General features: G+C 35.8%; 1 protein-coding gene across 1 annotated transcript in view; it reads right to left on the minus strand.

Annotated features, from left to right (window-relative positions):
• Positions 1 to 1,057: 1,057 nt before the first annotated feature.
• Positions 1,058 to 19,323, minus strand: part of ITGA1 (integrin subunit alpha 1) — a 69,992-nt gene continuing 51,726 nt past the window's right edge. Inside the window, exons 15-30 of the mRNA XM_021553853.3 lie at positions 19,167 to 19,297; positions 17,064 to 17,227; positions 16,742 to 16,878; positions 15,724 to 15,834; positions 15,090 to 15,175; positions 14,773 to 14,908; positions 13,727 to 13,807; positions 11,930 to 12,006; positions 11,179 to 11,268; positions 9,988 to 10,090; positions 8,155 to 8,268; positions 6,495 to 6,599; positions 5,341 to 5,445; positions 4,579 to 4,671; positions 3,020 to 3,136; positions 1,058 to 2,286 (exon numbers count right to left, since the gene is read on the minus strand). Of these exons, the coding sequence (XP_021409528.1) occupies positions 2,242 to 2,286; positions 3,020 to 3,136; positions 4,579 to 4,671; positions 5,341 to 5,445; positions 6,495 to 6,599; positions 8,155 to 8,268; positions 9,988 to 10,090; positions 11,179 to 11,268; positions 11,930 to 12,006; positions 13,727 to 13,807; positions 14,773 to 14,908; positions 15,090 to 15,175; positions 15,724 to 15,834; positions 16,742 to 16,878; positions 17,064 to 17,227; positions 19,167 to 19,297 (1,695 nt within the window). The 3' untranslated portion in view covers positions 1,058 to 2,241. The remainder of the gene's footprint in view (positions 2,287 to 3,019; positions 3,137 to 4,578; positions 4,672 to 5,340; positions 5,446 to 6,494; positions 6,600 to 8,154; positions 8,269 to 9,987; positions 10,091 to 11,178; positions 11,269 to 11,929; positions 12,007 to 13,726; positions 13,808 to 14,772; positions 14,909 to 15,089; positions 15,176 to 15,723; positions 15,835 to 16,741; positions 16,879 to 17,063; positions 17,228 to 19,166; positions 19,298 to 19,323) is intronic.

Below are 19,323 nucleotides of genomic sequence, written 5' to 3' on the forward strand. Positions count from 1 at the left end.
TATTTAATTCTTTCAAACAAATGGGCAAAATAATACATTTTCCTAAAGTAAAATCTATGTCTTACTTGGAACTGAAATCACTGCTGTATTAATTTATCTTTACAATTCAACAAATAGATTTTTGGTTTCTTTCATAATGAACGAAGCAGGGTTTCTATCCACAATTCCTCTATGTCACTTTTTTCCTTCCATTCATGTGTTCTATGCTCAGACCCCCTTCAGGCAGGGGACCCTTCCAGCTGTCCAGATGAGCACAGCAACCACGTCCCACTGCCTCAGCAGATCTCCCAGGCTCTGCAAAGCACAGCCACCCACAGTGTTCCCACAGAGGGCTCTGCCCTCTCCTCTGAGTCATACTACTACCTTCAGCAGACTCCTGCTATGAAATAACCACCTTTCCCACAGACATGAGAGAAATTGCCAACACTTTCAAACTCAATTCTATTTGTTTCATTCACAAGTCAGCCTTTCCCAATAGCTACTTTCTCTAACTTAGGAACTAAATTTTCAAGCAATGAAACACCTTCTGGCACACTTTGAGAGTTTTACTTGCCAGCATGTTCAACCCAATCTATATTGTCTTCTTGAAAAATAAGTGTTCATAAAATTTATTACTCTTTTTTGAGCTATTACTATAAATACAGTGATAAGCAAAAACATTTTGGAAAACCGCTTTTTTTTTTTTTTTTTTTTTTTTTTTTTTTTTTTTCTCCAGTGATATTTGTCCCAAGAGGAGGAACAAATTTTCCTGGCTTCCTTAGCAAGGCAAAGCTTTTCTGCCAACAAGTATGTCTTACAGAACTTAGAACACCTCCTCAGCATTTTCTGATCTACTGACAATCAATACTGAGTCATGCTGAGGCAGCATTACACTTTGCCAGAATGCATCCTTTTTCTTCTGTAATTTCATGTGGCTCCAAGAAACACAGGAAGCTCTCAAGGTCATGGCACAGCCATGAGCCTCAGGGAGAGATCCTCATGGGAGGAAGACAAGTGCATGACAGAAAGGAAGAAACTGAATGATCTAAATAGAAAGAAAAAATTTCTTAAAGAAACCTTTTGCTATCTACATTTCAGTGTATTCTCATATAAATTTTAAATCTTTGACACAAAATAAACATCATTTTTAAGTGCTAGTTTAGTATGCAAATTCTTCATAACTTCTTAAATTCCCAAGTAATAAAGATGAGCTGTGACTTATTATACTAGAAGAAGCTTGCCAGTGCTGAATTTCCTATCTATGCTCTTTTGATAATTTCCATTTTGTACACTTTAAATTCATTGGATTAAATAGCTACACGAGAAATTTACAGTGACAGTTTACAAAGCACCCTGCTGGCTACTCCAAGATATACAGCAAGAGTCAAACTTTCAGGGTGCCTCCAAACATTTTCTGCATAAATATGGACATTTCAATTTGCAGACAAAATTATGCCCCTGCTTATTTGAATATGGTGTGCAATCAGATGGACTTGAATGATTTGCACATTTTTAGGCCTGCCAAAAATATATTTCAAGTTCAGTCATGTGATTTCATGGATCAACACTTTATGGCCCTTGACCATAAAAATCTCTTTCTTGCAGTATCCTTAATTCAGCTGGACATGCTAAAATAAGCAGAAAGAGAAATCCATGGTATTTCAGTAATTTTCACCCAGTATTCTGGAGGTGCTTATGTCTTCTGAGTTGCCATTGCATCAGCTATCACACAATATTTGGTGAATTCTCAAAGTTTACTTGTTCTGCCTTATGAATTGAGAATCTGCTTCCACAGAACTGACGTTAGGAGGGAATTTTGAAAATTGTGCACTTTCCTCTTGAAAATCATAAGGTGATAGAAATGACTGGGATTGCTACATCAAAGCTGATCTGTTGTGTAATTTGGAATGAAAAATGATTCCACATGCATAGGTATATAAAAATATGATTACAAACTTTCTGTATTCAAAAATGTTAGAATCTTTGAACTCAGTTACTCTCGAAAAATGAGCAATGCTTAAAGGCATATTCTTGAAGATGACAAAATGCTGCAAGGTTGTTAATTCTTTTTTTGCATAATTTCTTTGCATGTGTGCTTTATTTTCTTCTTGTTTTGTTGTTTCTTGTTTTTTTTTTTTTTTTTTTTCCCCATGCACCAGCATTTGGAAAGCATTGTAACCACTGCATGTAAGTTCATAATTTTACAGTAACACTTTGGAGGCAGACCTGAGCAAAAATTTCTGGGTTTTTTTTTTTTTTTTTTCATTTCTCCATTTTCTTCTTTAATGGCCTTTTGAAAAATCCAGCCTGCAGAAAAGAAAAAACATTACTAAGAACTGCTCAAAGTGCACAAATCATACTCATTACATTCATGTGCTGGTTCTAACTATTTCAATACTTCTACTTCTGTACAAAGTTAATGAATATTTTATCATTACAATGTTTTTCCTGGAATGGAGAAACTAAGTACAGTTAATATATAGTAGAGTGATTGCTGAATCATTGTTTTGCTCACATATTGTCAAGGGTTAAAGTGCTTAATAGTAATATTTGTTACTCAGTTGAATAAATTATATTTTATTTTATAATTAAAAATTTTCAAGAGATTATGCATGTTGAAATTTCTAAGCTGTAACCCTCTAACTTAATTATGAACAGAATATTTAGCCTGGAGAAGAGTGCCCACTTGTGGCAAGACTTACACTACAGGGCTTAGCATCTCTTGGACAACAAAAAAAACCTAGTTGAAAAAGATCATAGCCAGAGCTGATAAAAAAATCATTAATAAACCCTTATTTGTACTAAAATATCTTCTTATTTTTCTTTCCTAACACAATGGCAATATAGGTTTCAATCATGTGGCACTGCTTGCTCCACATCAGAAAAATGCAGTATAATTATTTATTTTGTCATTTCTTTAAGATTTCACACCACTTATTAGATAAAATTATTGTCTGTGAGGTTCAAGTTATGAGAAAGAAATGATGGAGAATTTGAACATATTTGTTTAGGCTCCTGAAGACAAGGATGTGCAGCTTACCTTCCACAGAGCAAATATAAGCAGTGCAAGAATCAAGAGTCCGGCAAAGATACTCAGGAGGATAACCCACAAGGGGACTGTACCCGGTGGGTGTTCTTTGGAAATCTTGATCATGGTCTGCAAAGCATTCAGAACATAAGCAATAAATAATGTGTCCTTCCAAAACATCAAAACAACAGCAGTGATTAATCAGTATGCAGTGATTTCCCAGGGTACCACTTCAATTTACCTATATGAGTTAGTAGGAGGGAATTAAGAAAATCTCCAGCATGAAAAAGTGGAGATTATTTACACAATACTTTACACTTTTGTAAGTGCATTCATTTATGAGAATGGCTCTGCTACAAGTCAATAAACATTGTTTATTAAAGGACACAGGACCAAAATCATGAGCAGTGGAAGGAATAAACAAGGACTTTCTTCGGTACACTCTTCACTCAGTGCCAGCCTTCCTGAAAGATGGAGATAAGCATCAAGTGTAAAAGCCTGTGTAGACACCAACTTGACTTTAAACATGGTATATCTGGTGTAAACCCAACAGAAACAAGTAGTATTCACCTTTTAATAAATGTGACCATTTAGGAGTTTGAATTAACTAAAGAATTTATTAGAGACCAACTTTGTAGTTAAAAAAAGCATTGAAGAACTGAACAATAAGCATGAAATTATGTCCCTAAAAAAGGTAAATCTGAAATTCCTCATCCCTCATTATCTTCAAGCTTCTCAGCTGTGTTTATTCCTGGATTGAATTTTAATCTATAACTTAAAAGAATTTTCTAGATACAAAACCAGCTAACAATGGACTGAGTTTTACATTTTCAAAAATATTTTGTGCAAGATGTAGTTCACACTGAATATTATTTTTCTAAATTTTGGAGCATTAACAATAGGAACTCCTAATAAGACTTCTGCTTAAAAAATGGATATTGTAGTAAATAAGTTCCTCCATGTACAAGTCTATCACACAAGACTAATGTTTAAACACTAGAAATGCTTGGAGTTTAGTACTAAAAAGATGAATAATACCTCTAACAAAATTTAAAACATTTGTCTTTATATTTGATGCCACTACTATCATGTTATATACTTCCTTATCTAAGAAAATACTAATGAACTTCTGAAAAATAAAATATCCTGTTTCAAATATATATCCTGGGTAACAAAGTAGAAGGAAAGAAAAATAAGGAAATAGCAAAGAAAATACAAAGTATGAACTATTTGAATAGATACAGAACAATTTTCAAATACTACTGATTCCTTAAACGAATTTAAATTATATTTTTAATTTACATAGCTGCAGGAAGTATTTATATTACAGCAAACAGAAAAAATTCAGCAGTACTTATCCTTACCAAACTACATTGGTGGGTACTGGGCTTTTGGTGTTATTTTCTGACTAATTCTGACATTTCTACTGTAATATAAAATCACTTCTGTTTAGAGTAGGATAATGCATTACTAAACGTAACAATCAGTTCATTAGTAATGGATGAAAAAGAATTATTCCACAGCATAACAAATTCTATGAAGAACAAATACATCAATTATCACATTCTTACCTCCAGTTTTTGATGGTCGTTTCTCAAAATGAGTGATGAGTTCTCACTCCTAAGTAATGCTTTCACAACAAGGGTTAAGCTGTGAATACTGGCCTGAAAGAAGAGAGTAGTTACTAGGGTTTATACTTAGGTATTTTTGGTAGAAAGCTTTGTAGCAATGAGAAGGATGAAGGAAAAACATAATGCTTTGGGGGATGCTGAAAAACATGGAAGTCAGTGAAACTGCTCATGTATATCACCTTCAGCATGTATATCACCTTCACACACCTGCAAGACAGCAATACTTCTTTGAAAGGGTAGATGACAGAGATTTCAAAATAATATTAATTAATCCTGGAATACTAATGTCTCTCTTCTGTTTGGTTTTTTTAAATAAAAAAAAATTCTTTCTAGAATTGAGAAATCTTCACACATTAAGACTTACTTAAAAATATGTGCTCCTTCTTATACCTGCTGGATTAGACTTTGTGGATGCATAAGCAGCTACTAAAAAAGGACCATCAATACAGAATAAGTAAGGGGTGTCTTACTATGGCTTTAAACTCCTGCTAAATTAGAAGTACTTACTTTAAGGACAAGAAAGAGCATCTGACATAGCTTTAAGGAAGTTTTAAAATAGCAGAAGAAACTACTTTAAATACTGGAGAAAATACTTCAAATACACTTAAGAAAATGAAAGACACTATTTTAATAGACAGTAGAAACACCGGCTTAGGTTTCTCAAACCCAAAAGTATTCTGAATACAAGCAGGATTTACTTACTTTTATGATGGTAGGTTTCCATACTCTCAATGAAACATTCACTTGGTATATGTCAGATGGGACCAGGGCACAATTAATAGAGGCACAGCTGTATGTATCACAGTCCTGTTTAAAAGGGACCAGCATGAGGTAATAGGAAGAGACTTTTCACATCATCAAAACAAAAACATGTAAACTACTATATATACAACTACAGTATTAATTACTGTAGCTTTTTATGTAAAAATGACACTGCAGTATATAAAACAGGCTGAGATATTTGTGCTGTGCTAGAATAGGCTCAGTTTCTGCAAGCTGGCAAGCCCTGAGGAGTCTCTGTTGCTGTAACTATGGAGCAGAAGTCATCACAGAGCCCCTAAGGGAGGCACAGTTTGTAAAAGCAAGTGGTTTTCTACCAACACAGCTATGGCTCTTCTGAAGTGTTTTTCAAATCTTGGAACACCTGAATCTCTCAAGCAGGGAAATATGTGTATGTGAAAATTCAAGCAGCTTTACTTCCTAGTATCACTTGCTAGCTGTGAGTACAGCAGGATTATGCTGTAAAAAGTTGGGAACAGTCATTTAGCCTAGACCTTTTTCACCTCTGTGAAGTACAACAATAAGCATGACAAGATACTTTCCCATGACATGGTTTCATTTGCACTCAGAAACTCCACTAGCACCTCTGTGCTGAGGACACCTTCCCTCTGACATGCTAACATAACTACAGCATCAAAATCCCTTTGTAACTCTTTCATCTAAATGTAAATGGCTAGTCCTTTCCAAATGGGATCATCAATTACAGTTGCATAGAAAACCTGCCACATCTACTGGATTTCTAAAGAAGCTGAAAGGGACATAAGAAGCATTTAAGATATTACTATTTTTTAATTACAATGGAAAAATAGACTAATGATTTTTCAGCTGTTAAATGGGCTACTGTTATTTACATATTTTTTAAATTAAACCCCAAACTATCTAAATTCAGTTCCACATCATGTTTTGCAGCCAAATAAAAAACAAGCTCTAGTTGACATAGAAAAGGTTTTCTAAGTTATTAATACAAAGTGGGTTTTCAAATTCAGAGTAGCTTTTACATATCTTTTTCAGAAGTATTTGGCTCCAAGACCTGGATTAATGTCTGGGGTAAATATATATACTATGAATAGGCTTACCATAATTGTATCCCTTGTAGGTTCTTTTATTTTTGACAGCACAAATGGTTTCCCGGTGCCAATCTTTAAGGGATCTACAGGGTAACTACTTTGGCAGATGGCATTCTGTAAGCAGAAATACAAAGAATATCTTATTGTCTCGATATGCAATCTATTACAAAAAATGATCTGGAAATAAGTCAACATTGATAATACTTAATATTTAATAACTATCATAATGTTTATTAGCCACTAAATAAAATAGCATATTGCAAGAGTGCAGAATAGGAAATTCAGATGTCTATGTATTTGAAGTATTATTATTTAAAGAGCACATGTAATATTTATAAATAACTCTATGCAGCTACTTAAACATCTGTACAAGCAAACAAGAACTTCCTGCAAGATGACCATTATGTGAACCACTAAGAATTGTCTATTAAATAAGCTAAACAGCTTTTGCATGGGAAATCACAAGCTTCTGCCCTAGCAAGCAGACAAGCAAGTTAAGTGCAGGATGCAGAATCCTCACTGGCAACATCCAGGGAGGGGGAGTGGATGCTGGAGCACTGATGGATCTCTGTGACTGCTCCACAGGTAGCTAGAAAATTCTTTGGTGTCTTCAGTGTGGGGGAATTGATTTCTTTCAGTCAGGTCATTGACTTTCACACTGTAGCATGAAAAGGATTACAAATCCTCTGTAATGCACTTTGTCACACTACTATCACTAGGTGTAGCTAGCAGGACATGAAATTTGTCTTAGAAGAAACAAGATTTACTGAGTTTATGTGCAAACATGTCAAATGGGTGATTGACTAGGAGTGGCAATAATGGGGAAAGGAAATCAAGAGCAGACAACTTTTTTGTTTTCTAAATATGTTTTTTTTTCCTCAGTTGATATTTGTTTTGTTTTAAAGTAAGCCTTGTTCATATATTTTGGTTTATTTTTCAATTGGGCAATGCTACAAAACTAAGTCGTTTTAAGAAATTATTAGCAGGGAGGTGCATGCATGTATGTCTCTGAGTGAAAGAAAAAAAAAAGGAGGTTTAGGCCACTACTTAGTGAAAGCTGGGTTTTTCAGCTATGTAGTTATTGATATAACTGTAATATCTGCGCTCTAGGATAATGGAATTTGTTGGAATTGTGATCTCTGCCAGTTGCACTGGAGGTGTGAAATGGAAAAACACAAATGACGGCTGCAGTGAAGAGCATTAGAAACATACAAACTACCCCTCCATGATGTCTCAGTGCCTCAGAGAAGGAAGAAGCCAGAGGACTGCTAGTACTGGAGAGCAGACATGCATGAAAGCTAATTTCAGTATCCAAAAGAAAGGTGACAGGAAGCTGGGCTCTAGATGCAGGATTCCAGCACTTGCAATAATTCAGACAATGAAGAGAATATGAGGCTCATATCCGAGTCTGGACATCTCAGCACTTGCAATGTAACAAACTAGGCTTGTTACAGTGCAGTTATTGTTCAACACCATTTTAAATCTACTTGTTTCCTTTTATGAAAAATTGTCCCTCTGTCTTATGTACCTCTGTACATACTTTTAAAACAATAGTATCTTGTTATTTAGAATAAAAGCAATGCATAATCCCAAATGTTTGCAATTTGCAGTTCCTTAAGCATAAATTTCAAATTTAAATTGATCATAAAAATAGAAATTCCTGTCTTACCTGGGAATGTGACAATGCAGTAAGGTAGAGAAGAGTGTTTTTGGCAGCTGTTACATTGGGAAATAAGATCTGCAGTGTGAGGTTTGGCATTGGAAAGTGTTCACCTTTTTCAATCTATAAAAAAATAGAGAAATGTTTTGACTAGTACTTTCCTCATTTTTTTTGAATTTGATTGGGAGTTTTTTCCTTTCTTGTGTTTTTGATTTCTTCTGTTCATTTAGACATTTCCACAGTTAGTTACGCAAAAAGTGCTTTATAGTGGACAGTAGCCACTGTATCAGTGATGGCTCCTGCTGGTTCATCCTCAGGTGTGCTTAGGTAATTGCTCTTGTGCTCACCTGTTCCTCTCTCCTGTTTTCTCTGAGAAGACAACAGGACATATCTGTAAGCAGCAGCTCTTTCTGGAAAGACCTACTGTAGAGGATTGGGTAACCACCAGGTGGAATTGCTGGCAGGGGAATTGGTGATATCATCTCTGAAGTGGACAAATTTAATAAATGCTCAAGAACCTTTTAAATTTTTTCCTCCTGGGAAAAAATTGTGATTAGCTGCTTGCAAAGATGAGTTTTACTTTACAAGGTCATAAATGGTATGGTCTACAATCCAGCAGGTTTTAACTCAGAAAACATGGATTGGCAAATTAGATGAATAATGCCTTAGACATCCATAATAGACAAAAAGAAAGGTAGCTGAAAAAACACTGTAGTGGCCTAAAAGAAAAGACCACTTGTCATTGATATTCAGAGAGAGCAGGAATTTTATCATATCCCATTTTTTACAGATGAAAGCTGATTTAGAGACTTTTATGCTTTTATACGGGACCCTTGATCAGTTTTGGATTTGACACTGGGAAATAGGATGCTCTCAAGATAACAAATTTCAGTTTTGCTGCAACTTTAGGTTGGGCTTTTTGTCACAGAATCTTTTTCTGGTTTAGGTTAGAAGAGACCTTAAAGATCATCTAAAATTCCAAACCCCTGCCATGGTAGGGACACCTTCCTTACACCTGAAGATGTTGCTCAAATCTGGCCTTGAATACTTCTAGGGATGGAGCATCCACAACTTCTCCAGTGCCTCACCACCTAATATCCAATCTAAACCTACCTTACTTTCAGTTAAAAGCCATTCACCCTTGTCCTACAATTACATGCCCTTGTCAAAACTCCTTCCCCTGCTTCTCCTGCTCCCTTGAAGCCTCCCGTTAGTTACTGGAAGGCCCCAATAAGGTCTCCACAGAGACTTCTCTTCTACAAGTTCAATAGCCCTGACTGTTCCAGACTGTCCTCACAGGAGTGATGTTCCAGCCCTGTGATCATCTTTAAGGCCCTGCTCTGGACCCACTTCAGAAAGTCCATGTCCTTATTTTGGGAGTTCTAGAGCTGGGTGTAGTAGTGCAGCAGAGACCTCACAAGAGCAAAGTCCATTAAATATCTTTCCCTTGTGATTTTACTTTGCAGTATCCATTCAACCAGGATGACCACATTCTTGAAGAATGGCATTTACCCATTATAAACCTGACAGGATTTTGGAAATGGCTGTTCTAACCAGAAGCATGGGTAGTCCAAGTTCTCATTTACCCAGGCATGCTCTCTTTTCCCAGTTGAGGATAGAAGGTCTAAAACCCACCAGAACTACTCTGCAGGAGACAGACCATCTGAGACCTTCTAACTCACTGTATTCCAGAAGAAGGAAGGAAAAAAAAATGGTTTTCAGCACAAAATAAGCATGTAGAGGGCTTATGTGTTGTATACCTGCTATTTAAGTAATTCAAACCAAACAGAAAAAAAATTAAGACAGTATCTATAAAAAAACACATTATTAGTTATTCCTTACCCTATAATGTAGAGTAACTTCATCCCCAATCTGCTCTGTTGTGTTGATTGCAGTAGGGACAGTTTCATTTGCTGCAATTATAACATGATGTTCTTTGAAAACACTGTGGGTTAAAAAAACACAGAAAAAAGTAAGCACACAGACTTCATAAAAACTCCTAGGCATTAATAATATAGGTATTTTTATTATTTAATGAGTTTCAGGACTGGTCTTGCAATTAAAAGTGTATTGCTGCGTCCACTGAAGTTCAACTGCTTTGGTCCCTGAATAGGCCCCACTTTTTACCACCTACATTTAGAATGTGTTGGAATCTTGGATACTGAGAATTTTGAACTTTGCTTTATGGTCTGTTCAAATATAACTACTAAAAAAGAAAATAAATACTATTCCCAAAATTAATACATTAGGGTCTGATTTTGCTGTCCTTATTCTAGGTGTGCCCTTATCCTGGGCATTGACATGTGAAACAGGCAGGATCCTGTAAAAGACATAATCAAGCAAAACCAGAACAAAGCCAGCATATTCTAAATTCAGCCTTATTCCCTATAGGACAAACAAGTCTGGATGTGAACCACAAAATACATGCAAAATAAATTTGGGTTAATTATTTTCACCTGCACACCACAAAATGTTTTTTTTTTTACCAGTTTTCAGGGATGAAATTTAACTGAATTTTGGCTGTTTCTGAAAATAAAATGTACTACAAGACCTGCATTAAAGTGTAAGTCTGAACTTAAAAAACCAAACACCCAAGAACCTAAAATTAAGTCTAATTTTTGAAGATGGAAATCAAACACCACACCATGCAGTATTATAGCAATACAAATCCATGGCCATCAGGAAGCTGGAAGTATTTTTTCTCTTATGTTATACTTTCTTATGCTTCCTTCATTGCTGAAATGCCTTTGAACAAATATAGCAAAGTACAGGAGCCAAGCAAAAGCTGCTGCTGTACTTGCAAACTGTAGACCAAGTTTACATAGAGCAAATAGAGTTTCATCAACTTAGGGACAGTAACTGCTCCATTATTTCATGACTTACCTTTTCACTGAAGCCTGTGCTTCTGCTTTATGAGCTTTGAAGCTGTTGCCTATAGATACCGAGCACATTTCAAAACCAAAACAACACTATATTCTTTGAATACCTGCAATTTACTGTGCAAGCAAGTAAAGTACAGGGAAGTGTCAATACCTTACAAATATTAATCCTACTTCATATTTTACTGGAATTGTAACATGTCCTCTGTTGTCACTGAGGGTCTCAGGTGGTTCTTCACTGTCACTGAAACAAAACAACATACATCACTCAGATCAGACTGCTGCACACACAACACAACCACTGGCTCTGGATATGAAAGTATGCTACTCATTTCCACTCAACTACTATCTTCTAAAAATAAATTAAAAATTAAAAATACCTTTTCCAAGAATTAATGATCTAAGTCCTGCCCCAGCCCCAGCTCATAGATGCATCTTTGTTAAAATTACAGATGGCAGGTGACTGAATTAAAACAGATCAATTAAAAGCCACACCATCCCTGGATTTTGCAGGGACAGCAAACACTGAGGGCAAGTGCATTCCTTTACCCTATCAGGGACAACTTCTGCAATGCTCTTACTCTTTGAAGGCCAAGCTTTTTGTTAACTGTGATTCATGCTAAAGTACGCAGTAATTCTCTAGGACAATAACCCTTTGCTGAAGGTGAAATAAACGGAAATTATGACTCACTTGTAACTCTAAGGCTGTAGAGAGTATCAACATTTATTTAGTCTACTTAATAAACAGCTGGACTGAATACATCTGTAAGAGTGCCAGCTCTACAGAAAATTTAACTGTTTGTGAGTTCAGAAGCCACTTGTGTTTTACCACGAAATAAAAAACTGTGGAGCTTTACAAAACAAACAAACAAAAACAAACTCAGAAGGCAGAGAGTGCAACTAACCTTGTTGCATATACATGAATAGTAGCATTTTCCAGGAGATAGGATGCGTTGAATTGGAATGATATTTTGAAGGAAATCTGTGTAAAAAAATACATTGCACAATTTGAAAGGAAAAAAAAGCCCACCCTAGCAGGGATTGATATAATGAAAAATGTCCAAACTTTTGCTTTTATCTAGGGAATTCTTATTTATGTTTTACCAGTTTTCTGTGAATTTGAATGAATTCACTATTTGGAATTTGCCTCAACCAAGAAGGAAATCCAATAGTTATCACTTATTAAACAGAAGCCTCAAATTTTCACAAACCTCAAGAAAAAAAATCTATGTAGTGTATTATAAACAGATGGCTAAATACAGCTTAATCAAAAGCAATTGGTCTTACAAGCAATTTATCAAAACATCTTTTTTCTTTCTAATAAGAAAGAAAAAAGCTTCAAAGCCTGGCTTTTGCAGTGGAGATGAGCTGCCCTGTAGAAGGCTGCTGGATTATCATTTAATATATAGTAGAACCCCTAGAATATCAAAAGAAATGTTTACAATGTAAATAAAGGACAAACCACTAGATATCAAAAAAAATCTCATTGCTATTATAATCAGGGCAAATCTATCATAATTTGGATTTACAAAAAAATGAGGAACACTGTCCCAAATGCTCTTCATCATATCCTGATGCTTAAGGGTAATTTTATACAAAGCAGAAGTTTTCTTATTTGTTACCATATAGAATTTTCAATTCAGATTTTTATCATTACTTTTATGTGTGCAAATCTTTATTACAAAGTTGTCCACAGAAAGTTGTCCTAGATATTCATATTTAAAACAAAAAACAGCTTTTGAAAGGAATATACTAGGAATGTTTATCTGTGAATCAGAGATTAATTGATTTCTGAATGCAAAGAAAAGTGTGAAATTTCTAAATTTAGGGCTTTACAGCTACAGACAAACTAAAAAGCAAAGCATGAAAGGAAAATGTGAAAAATCTAGTAAAGCTGGGAATGGAACACTGTGGGCAGAGGCATTGGACAATACACTTATTTGGCTTCAAGAAAGTAACAGCTAACTTTATGCCTACAAGTCCAAGACACAAGGTGGAACATTTGTGTGGGAGGCAGTGTAAGACGACATCTCTCATGATCCTCCCAGTGCATGACAGAGGGGCAAACAAGAAACTTCCAGGAAAGATTGTCTTATTTGCATGCAACTTGATATTTCCCAATTAAAGAGCAATATCTAAGTACAGCTTTTCGAAGCCTTAGTTTAACTAAAGCTCCCTCTCCATTCCAACAAGAGATACAGACACCACTGGAATTGCCCAAGATGGAGTTTAAGTGGACTACTTGCTGGAAAGGCCTCTCATGCCCCACTGAGCAGAGGTGAAGTCATGAAGTCTGATTTTGGCAGATCTGGGTTAGCACTTCTACATAACATCTTATTTTTCTTCAATCGAGGAACTACATTTCATATACTAAGTAAGTAAACTTATAGGCTCCAGGCTGTGGAAAACCTCCAGACAGACACTTGTGGCCAGGTGAGCCACCTGCATGTCACTTGTGTTCTGACAGTGTCAAGGATGGCAATATGCATATATTACATCCTCACATACCACATCTGACTGCCCAGGTACTGCAAATCTGATGGTTTCCCATCTGGCTGTGTAGAGTTGACATCAAGGATAGCTTGGGAAACATGCATGGATAGTTTTTTGGGATGAACAAAAGAACTTCAGAGCTGATTTGAACTGCCCTGCCTTTAGAATAACATGGGACAAGGAGAATTTGCATGCAGGGGACTTTTTACCTCTTCTGCAGGTTTTAGAAATGGATATCCCACTTTACAGGTGATGTTGTGATTAGATTCACAGCTATCTTTCTGTATATCCTGAAGGGAAAAAGACAGTGAAAGCATGGCTTTGTGCAAACTCCTTTAAAATTTTGACTGAGCATCACAGACAGACCTGTTGAACCTATACACCACTGCCACTTTTCACTATCAATATATTGTGAGAGTCAAAGCCTTAGTTGAACTAGAACAAAAATATGAAATTACGAATTCTGCAAGACAATTTTCACCTATGGACATTTTACCAATTACTTGCCATTATGCCTTCCCAAAGACAGTGTTTGGAACAGTCACAGTTATATGTCTACTGGACATCACGCAAAATAGTCATGGGGTCTAGCAATCAACATATCTGTAATCACACAGTTTTCAAATTTTGTAAATGTGTTCTTTATGTAGCAATAAATTCACATTCATATGCCATCAATTATTGCCATAGGATCAGCAACAGTGCTATGGATCCCTGACTCCTAATGTGTAGCGTCACGACTGCTGACAGAAAAGAAACTGCCCTAAATGCTTCCCATCTGAACTGAGGTGTGTTTGTACCATATCTGCTGAGGCAGGAAGGAAAACAGCCACTTTTGGAAATGCTGTCTGAGGTAGGGTACACAGAGGTACTGATATATCTTGTCCTACCATGACAGTGGTTTTTTTCTACACATGTGCAAAAGGAGAATTTTAGAGGCTCAGGAGTTCTATTGATAAAGAACAAGGAATTTCTGGCTCTGCAGATGTACATCTGATGTTTGTCTAAGAGGCAGGCACTTTTTCTAAGTGCCATTACGAAATTTACATCTGTATTTTGTGAACAGGGCTAGGCAAGAGTCCACTCATATCAGAATAAATACACTCTTTGAAGGCATAAGCAAGAAGAGCAGCCCTGGAAAATTGCTTTCAAACAACTGAAATGATGCCAAAGCAGACAAATTAAAGTTTAATAAAAAGGCTTCCTCATATATCTATAGCATTATATGTTATGATAATGTAAAAACAAATCCTACCTCAATGCCAGCGAAAATAATATTTGGAGAATACTGAACCAAAACTCTGGTATTATAGGCACTATCTTTTTTGTTCTTCACAGAGAGCTGGATGGTGAACTTATCATTGCGTGACTTTACAATGAATGGAGAAGAGCTGTAAAATAAAGTAAGAATGTTGGACATCTTAACTATTGAATCAGTTTTTGACATCAAGAGAAACCTCTGTGTCCAGACTATCATGTTTCTGAATTAGAAAGAAAACCCTGGCAGAATGTATAATTCACACAGAAACTTTATAAAGATATCAAGTAATACATTAAACACAGTGCAGTTACCTGTCTCCAGCTATGCTTGCTTTTACGATCAGAACAAGGTCTGAAATGCATCTATTTTTGGCTCCACAATCTTTTGTGAAAGGAATCTGCAAAAATAATATGCCTAGTCTTAATTTTCTTACATTTATTATCAAATACTTGCATTTTAATGCACTAATTTTATGTAAGACCTTCTGTTTAATGATCAAAGAAGTCTTCCCTTATATTAACCAGTTAAACATGCCAAAATCTTGTGAAATGCAGGGGTGAAATATAAGCATTATTATCACTCCCTTCTAAATTTTTCCCCTGGATTCTAAAAAGAGGCATTAATAGAAGTAAGAATGATGGCGAACACCACCAAAGGAAATTGATAACACTCTGCTCCACCTGCCTAAAACCTGACAATAAAATTGTTTGTAACTATCTTCTATCTTCAGTAAGCTATGGACAGCTTTGAAACCCCAGAATGATTCACAAGCACATTGAATCAAACTTTTCACTCCTGAATACTAATTTAGAGGAAGCATCTCCTGGACAGGATCAATGACCCCCCCTTTCTAGTGAATTTGTGGGCAACAGCTTCAGCTCTTGTGTGGGCTATGATTTTTTACCTTAAATACATTGGTTATTGATACAGCATTTTCTGACTTACATATTCTGCTATTGAATTTGGCAAGTTGCTATCAAGGACAGGTCCACTCTCTGGATCAGAAAAATTGAATTCCAGCAAAACCTTTACTGAGTCCTGAAAATCAGGCTTATCCTAGAACATAAGGAAAACAAAACTGCTGTTATGAAAAGTCACGTTAGTAACTAAGGAGGTTAGAAAGAACCAAAAAGTGCTGAGGTAAAAGATTTTCCTGTCACACTGCTGCCATTCTTCTAGAGAAGCATCTGAATGCCTGCAGTTAATGAAAACATATTAGATGTGCCAAGCATTACTTATAAATATTTACTAAGGTTTTAGTGTACCTGATCACAAAATTTCAAATAGCCTGAGCATATCCTACAAACTTTCATGTTTCTCTTCTAGTTGTGCTCAAAGGATCAGTAAGATAAGTATCAGCAGTGTCACCTTTTGTGATGTCAAACTTAGGCCTGCTGTTTGGTGAAGGAAACTCTGGGTATCATTTACCATTAGTTTTGCATTAAGACACAATTGTGAAATCACTAAACATTTTAAATGTACTTACAGTGTGCAATTCCAATCACTCCACACATTAGCTACAATCTGGGCAAATTCATATTCACAGTTGTTAATTATGCTTCTGTTTTGCAGAAAAGAAATACTTTCTATGGCAAACCCGAAAGTTTATTTACAGTATTTTATTAGGAGGAATTGCACTAAAATGCAAACTGAAATTCTCTCACATGGTCCTGCCGAGTTTTGAGTGCACCTGAACTGCTAACCATGACAGCTGCTTGGTTCCACCAAGTGAGTTATGCTCTTTCTTACAACAGACACAGAGACATAGCTAAAAAGACTGCATATAAAAGTACATTGTTAATACATGTATAAATAAATAACTCTAAGTTTTAAACAAATTTTATGCACACTCTTAAGATTAACTTTGAACAGAGATTTTGTTGTCCAATTTGCAATTAATGGAATACATACTTGGGTTACACTAGCATCAACATGAGAAAAATACTTTAAATGATTTACTTGCCAACATGTAGAAGTTATGTTTCGTACATTCAGACCCTTTGATAGTTATATTTTTTTGCATTTTCCTCTCATGGCTTTCTGTGAACAAACTTCGAGATATTTGTCTTTGTGCATCAAGGGTAATCCAATACTGCAGACCTGCAAAGGAGGTTGAGATCAATATTGTGAAGCACTTTGCCGCTACACATTATTTTTTCCCAAAATATATCTTAGATGTGCTTTGAATTTAGAAGACTTGAATTCCATTTTTTAATTAATAAATGCATGCAAGCATAGGAGTTTTATAGCTTAAAGCTTCCATAGCTTAGTACTTATCTACTTACTGGATTCAAATATATCTTCTTTTGACTTTAGTTTGGTCTTAAAACAAATTGTGGCTTCTATGCATATAGTTTTTCTTATATTTATCTGACAATTTTGTTGTTGAATATTGATGCTTTTAGGTATAAATTGCATGGAAACATTTACTTCCGCCACGTCACGAGACCTTGAAAAAACACAAAGAAAGTGCTTGGAAATAAGAACAGCAACTTTTTTAAACTTAAGAATTAACACACAAAATATGCAGCATTCAACATTCAGATACAGACATAGAATCACATTGGAATAATTTAGGTTGGAAAGGACTTTAAGATCATTTGAGTCCAACTGTCAAAAAGTTTATAGCTAAAAAGAAAAAATTCCTTAATGTTCTTTGAAAAATAACAGAAGCATAAAATCCACAATTGAAGTGAGATTCCTGTGACACATGGTGATGGCACCACGCTGTAGTACAGTAGCTGACACAGCACTGGCCATGTTGTGCCAATTAAGAGGCCATATATTATTTCATGTTTTCTGTCTTGGCTGTGTGATGCTATAAAAACAACTGGCAGTTGCAAGGCTCTTCTCTGGCCCATTGTCAGTCTGCATTTGCCTTTCTCCAGAGTACTGCATGCCTGTTAACTGCCATCACAGAGAGCATTCATCATACAGAAAACCAAAAAGTGAGCAACAAAAAGAAGAGGCAAAAAAATGTCCTCAGCAGCCAAAACCTATAAAGCATTAGAGCATATTTTTAAAGCTATCACTCAGGAGGGAAAGCCCCTGAAGAACTGGGGACAACAACAACATGATGGTCTGGAAGAGTAATTAACTATATATCCTACATCTAGTACCAGTAAAAGAGGAATTATGGAGAAAACACTCACAGGATTTCTCTACAGCGCTGTACTTTTTTCAGAAAAGATATCAGGTGAAATATTTCCAAAAGCATTTAAGCAACTCTACAGATCCAGATCACTTTTAAGAGAGACTGGAGGCCTAGACCTATCCTTGAGAGTATCACAGATGAACACAATATTTTACATAAGTTGAAGGATAGCAAACCATCTCTTAGGTTGTATGTAGATAAACAGGCTAATATTTGTCCCCAGTTTGTTTCACTTTAAATGTTCTTAGTTCCTGAAATGCATTCCTGTCCGATTCAGTTCCCTTTTGGCCATGAGATGCAGCATGTCAGTGTACCATCAAAAAGTTTAGCTGGCAAAGTAACTTTCTTCAGAATTGCGGTCTCAACAATGCAGTGAGGGACATAACACTGTGTTTACACATGGAACAGTTAGGAAGAAACTATTAGGTGAAGTTCAGAAGAACCTGGGATCTTGAGGATGATAGCAAGCCTTGACAAATTTGATCACTTACCTACTAGGTGAGTAGGTAAGTGATCAAATTTGTCAAGGCTTGCTATCATCCTCAAGGTGAAGCAGCAGGACAGAGAAAGCAAGGAGCTGGGTTAGCAATTTCCTTACCAGAAATAGAAATAGTTTTAGTTGTGGTTTAGAAATGAGATATTTAATATCATATTGTTTATTTGTCTTTTCCCTTAAAAATTATATTGCTCACTACTAGATCAGAATCATACTCATATAAAGAAAATTAATTGACTGTTAACAGAAGGAATTGACTATTAAGCACAAGCAGAATTAGTTTAATTTTACAGATTTTACTGTAGGGACTCAAATTGCAGTTTTCCTACTAAGAAATAAAATTTGTTTTCTCAGTGACCCCTTTATGTTTGAACCTCTTATTGATATTATTAATAAAATAACATGCAATATACTGTGAAAAAGAGAGAAATTCAGTTTTTTTCCTATTTTACTTAGTGTCACTACTGGAATCAGTTTCTATTTTGAAGGTGGTCTAGGAGGACAAGTTCTTCATTCTAGGCTAGCAAGATTTCTATAATATCCCTGTACTTATAACAGTGTAAATTAAGTTTAACACTCATTCCTCTAGAGAGATGTGAAAAGATGAATATCTGAAGTCAGTGTCAAAACATGAGATGAAACCAGTAACCTTACAAAGTCCAAACAATCATGCATGCAAGTTACACTGGTATCCAAGCAGTTTTTTTCTGTCCTGACAGTTGCTGCGATTCTCCATACCAGAAGAGGGCAGCCCCACCAAGGCCTCCGATGGTAACATCAATTAGCCCGTCATTGTTTAAATCCATTTCTCCGTGCACAGACTGGCCAAAAAATTTCACTTTTTCCCCATCTCCACCTGATGCAATACGCTGTGAAATGCATAAAGAGGTTAATG

The sequence above is a fragment of the Lonchura striata genome, chromosome Z, assembly GCF_046129695.1.
Source record: "Lonchura striata isolate bLonStr1 chromosome Z, bLonStr1.mat, whole genome shotgun sequence".
In the NCBI taxonomy this organism is placed as follows: domain Eukaryota; kingdom Metazoa; phylum Chordata; class Aves; order Passeriformes; family Estrildidae; genus Lonchura; species Lonchura striata.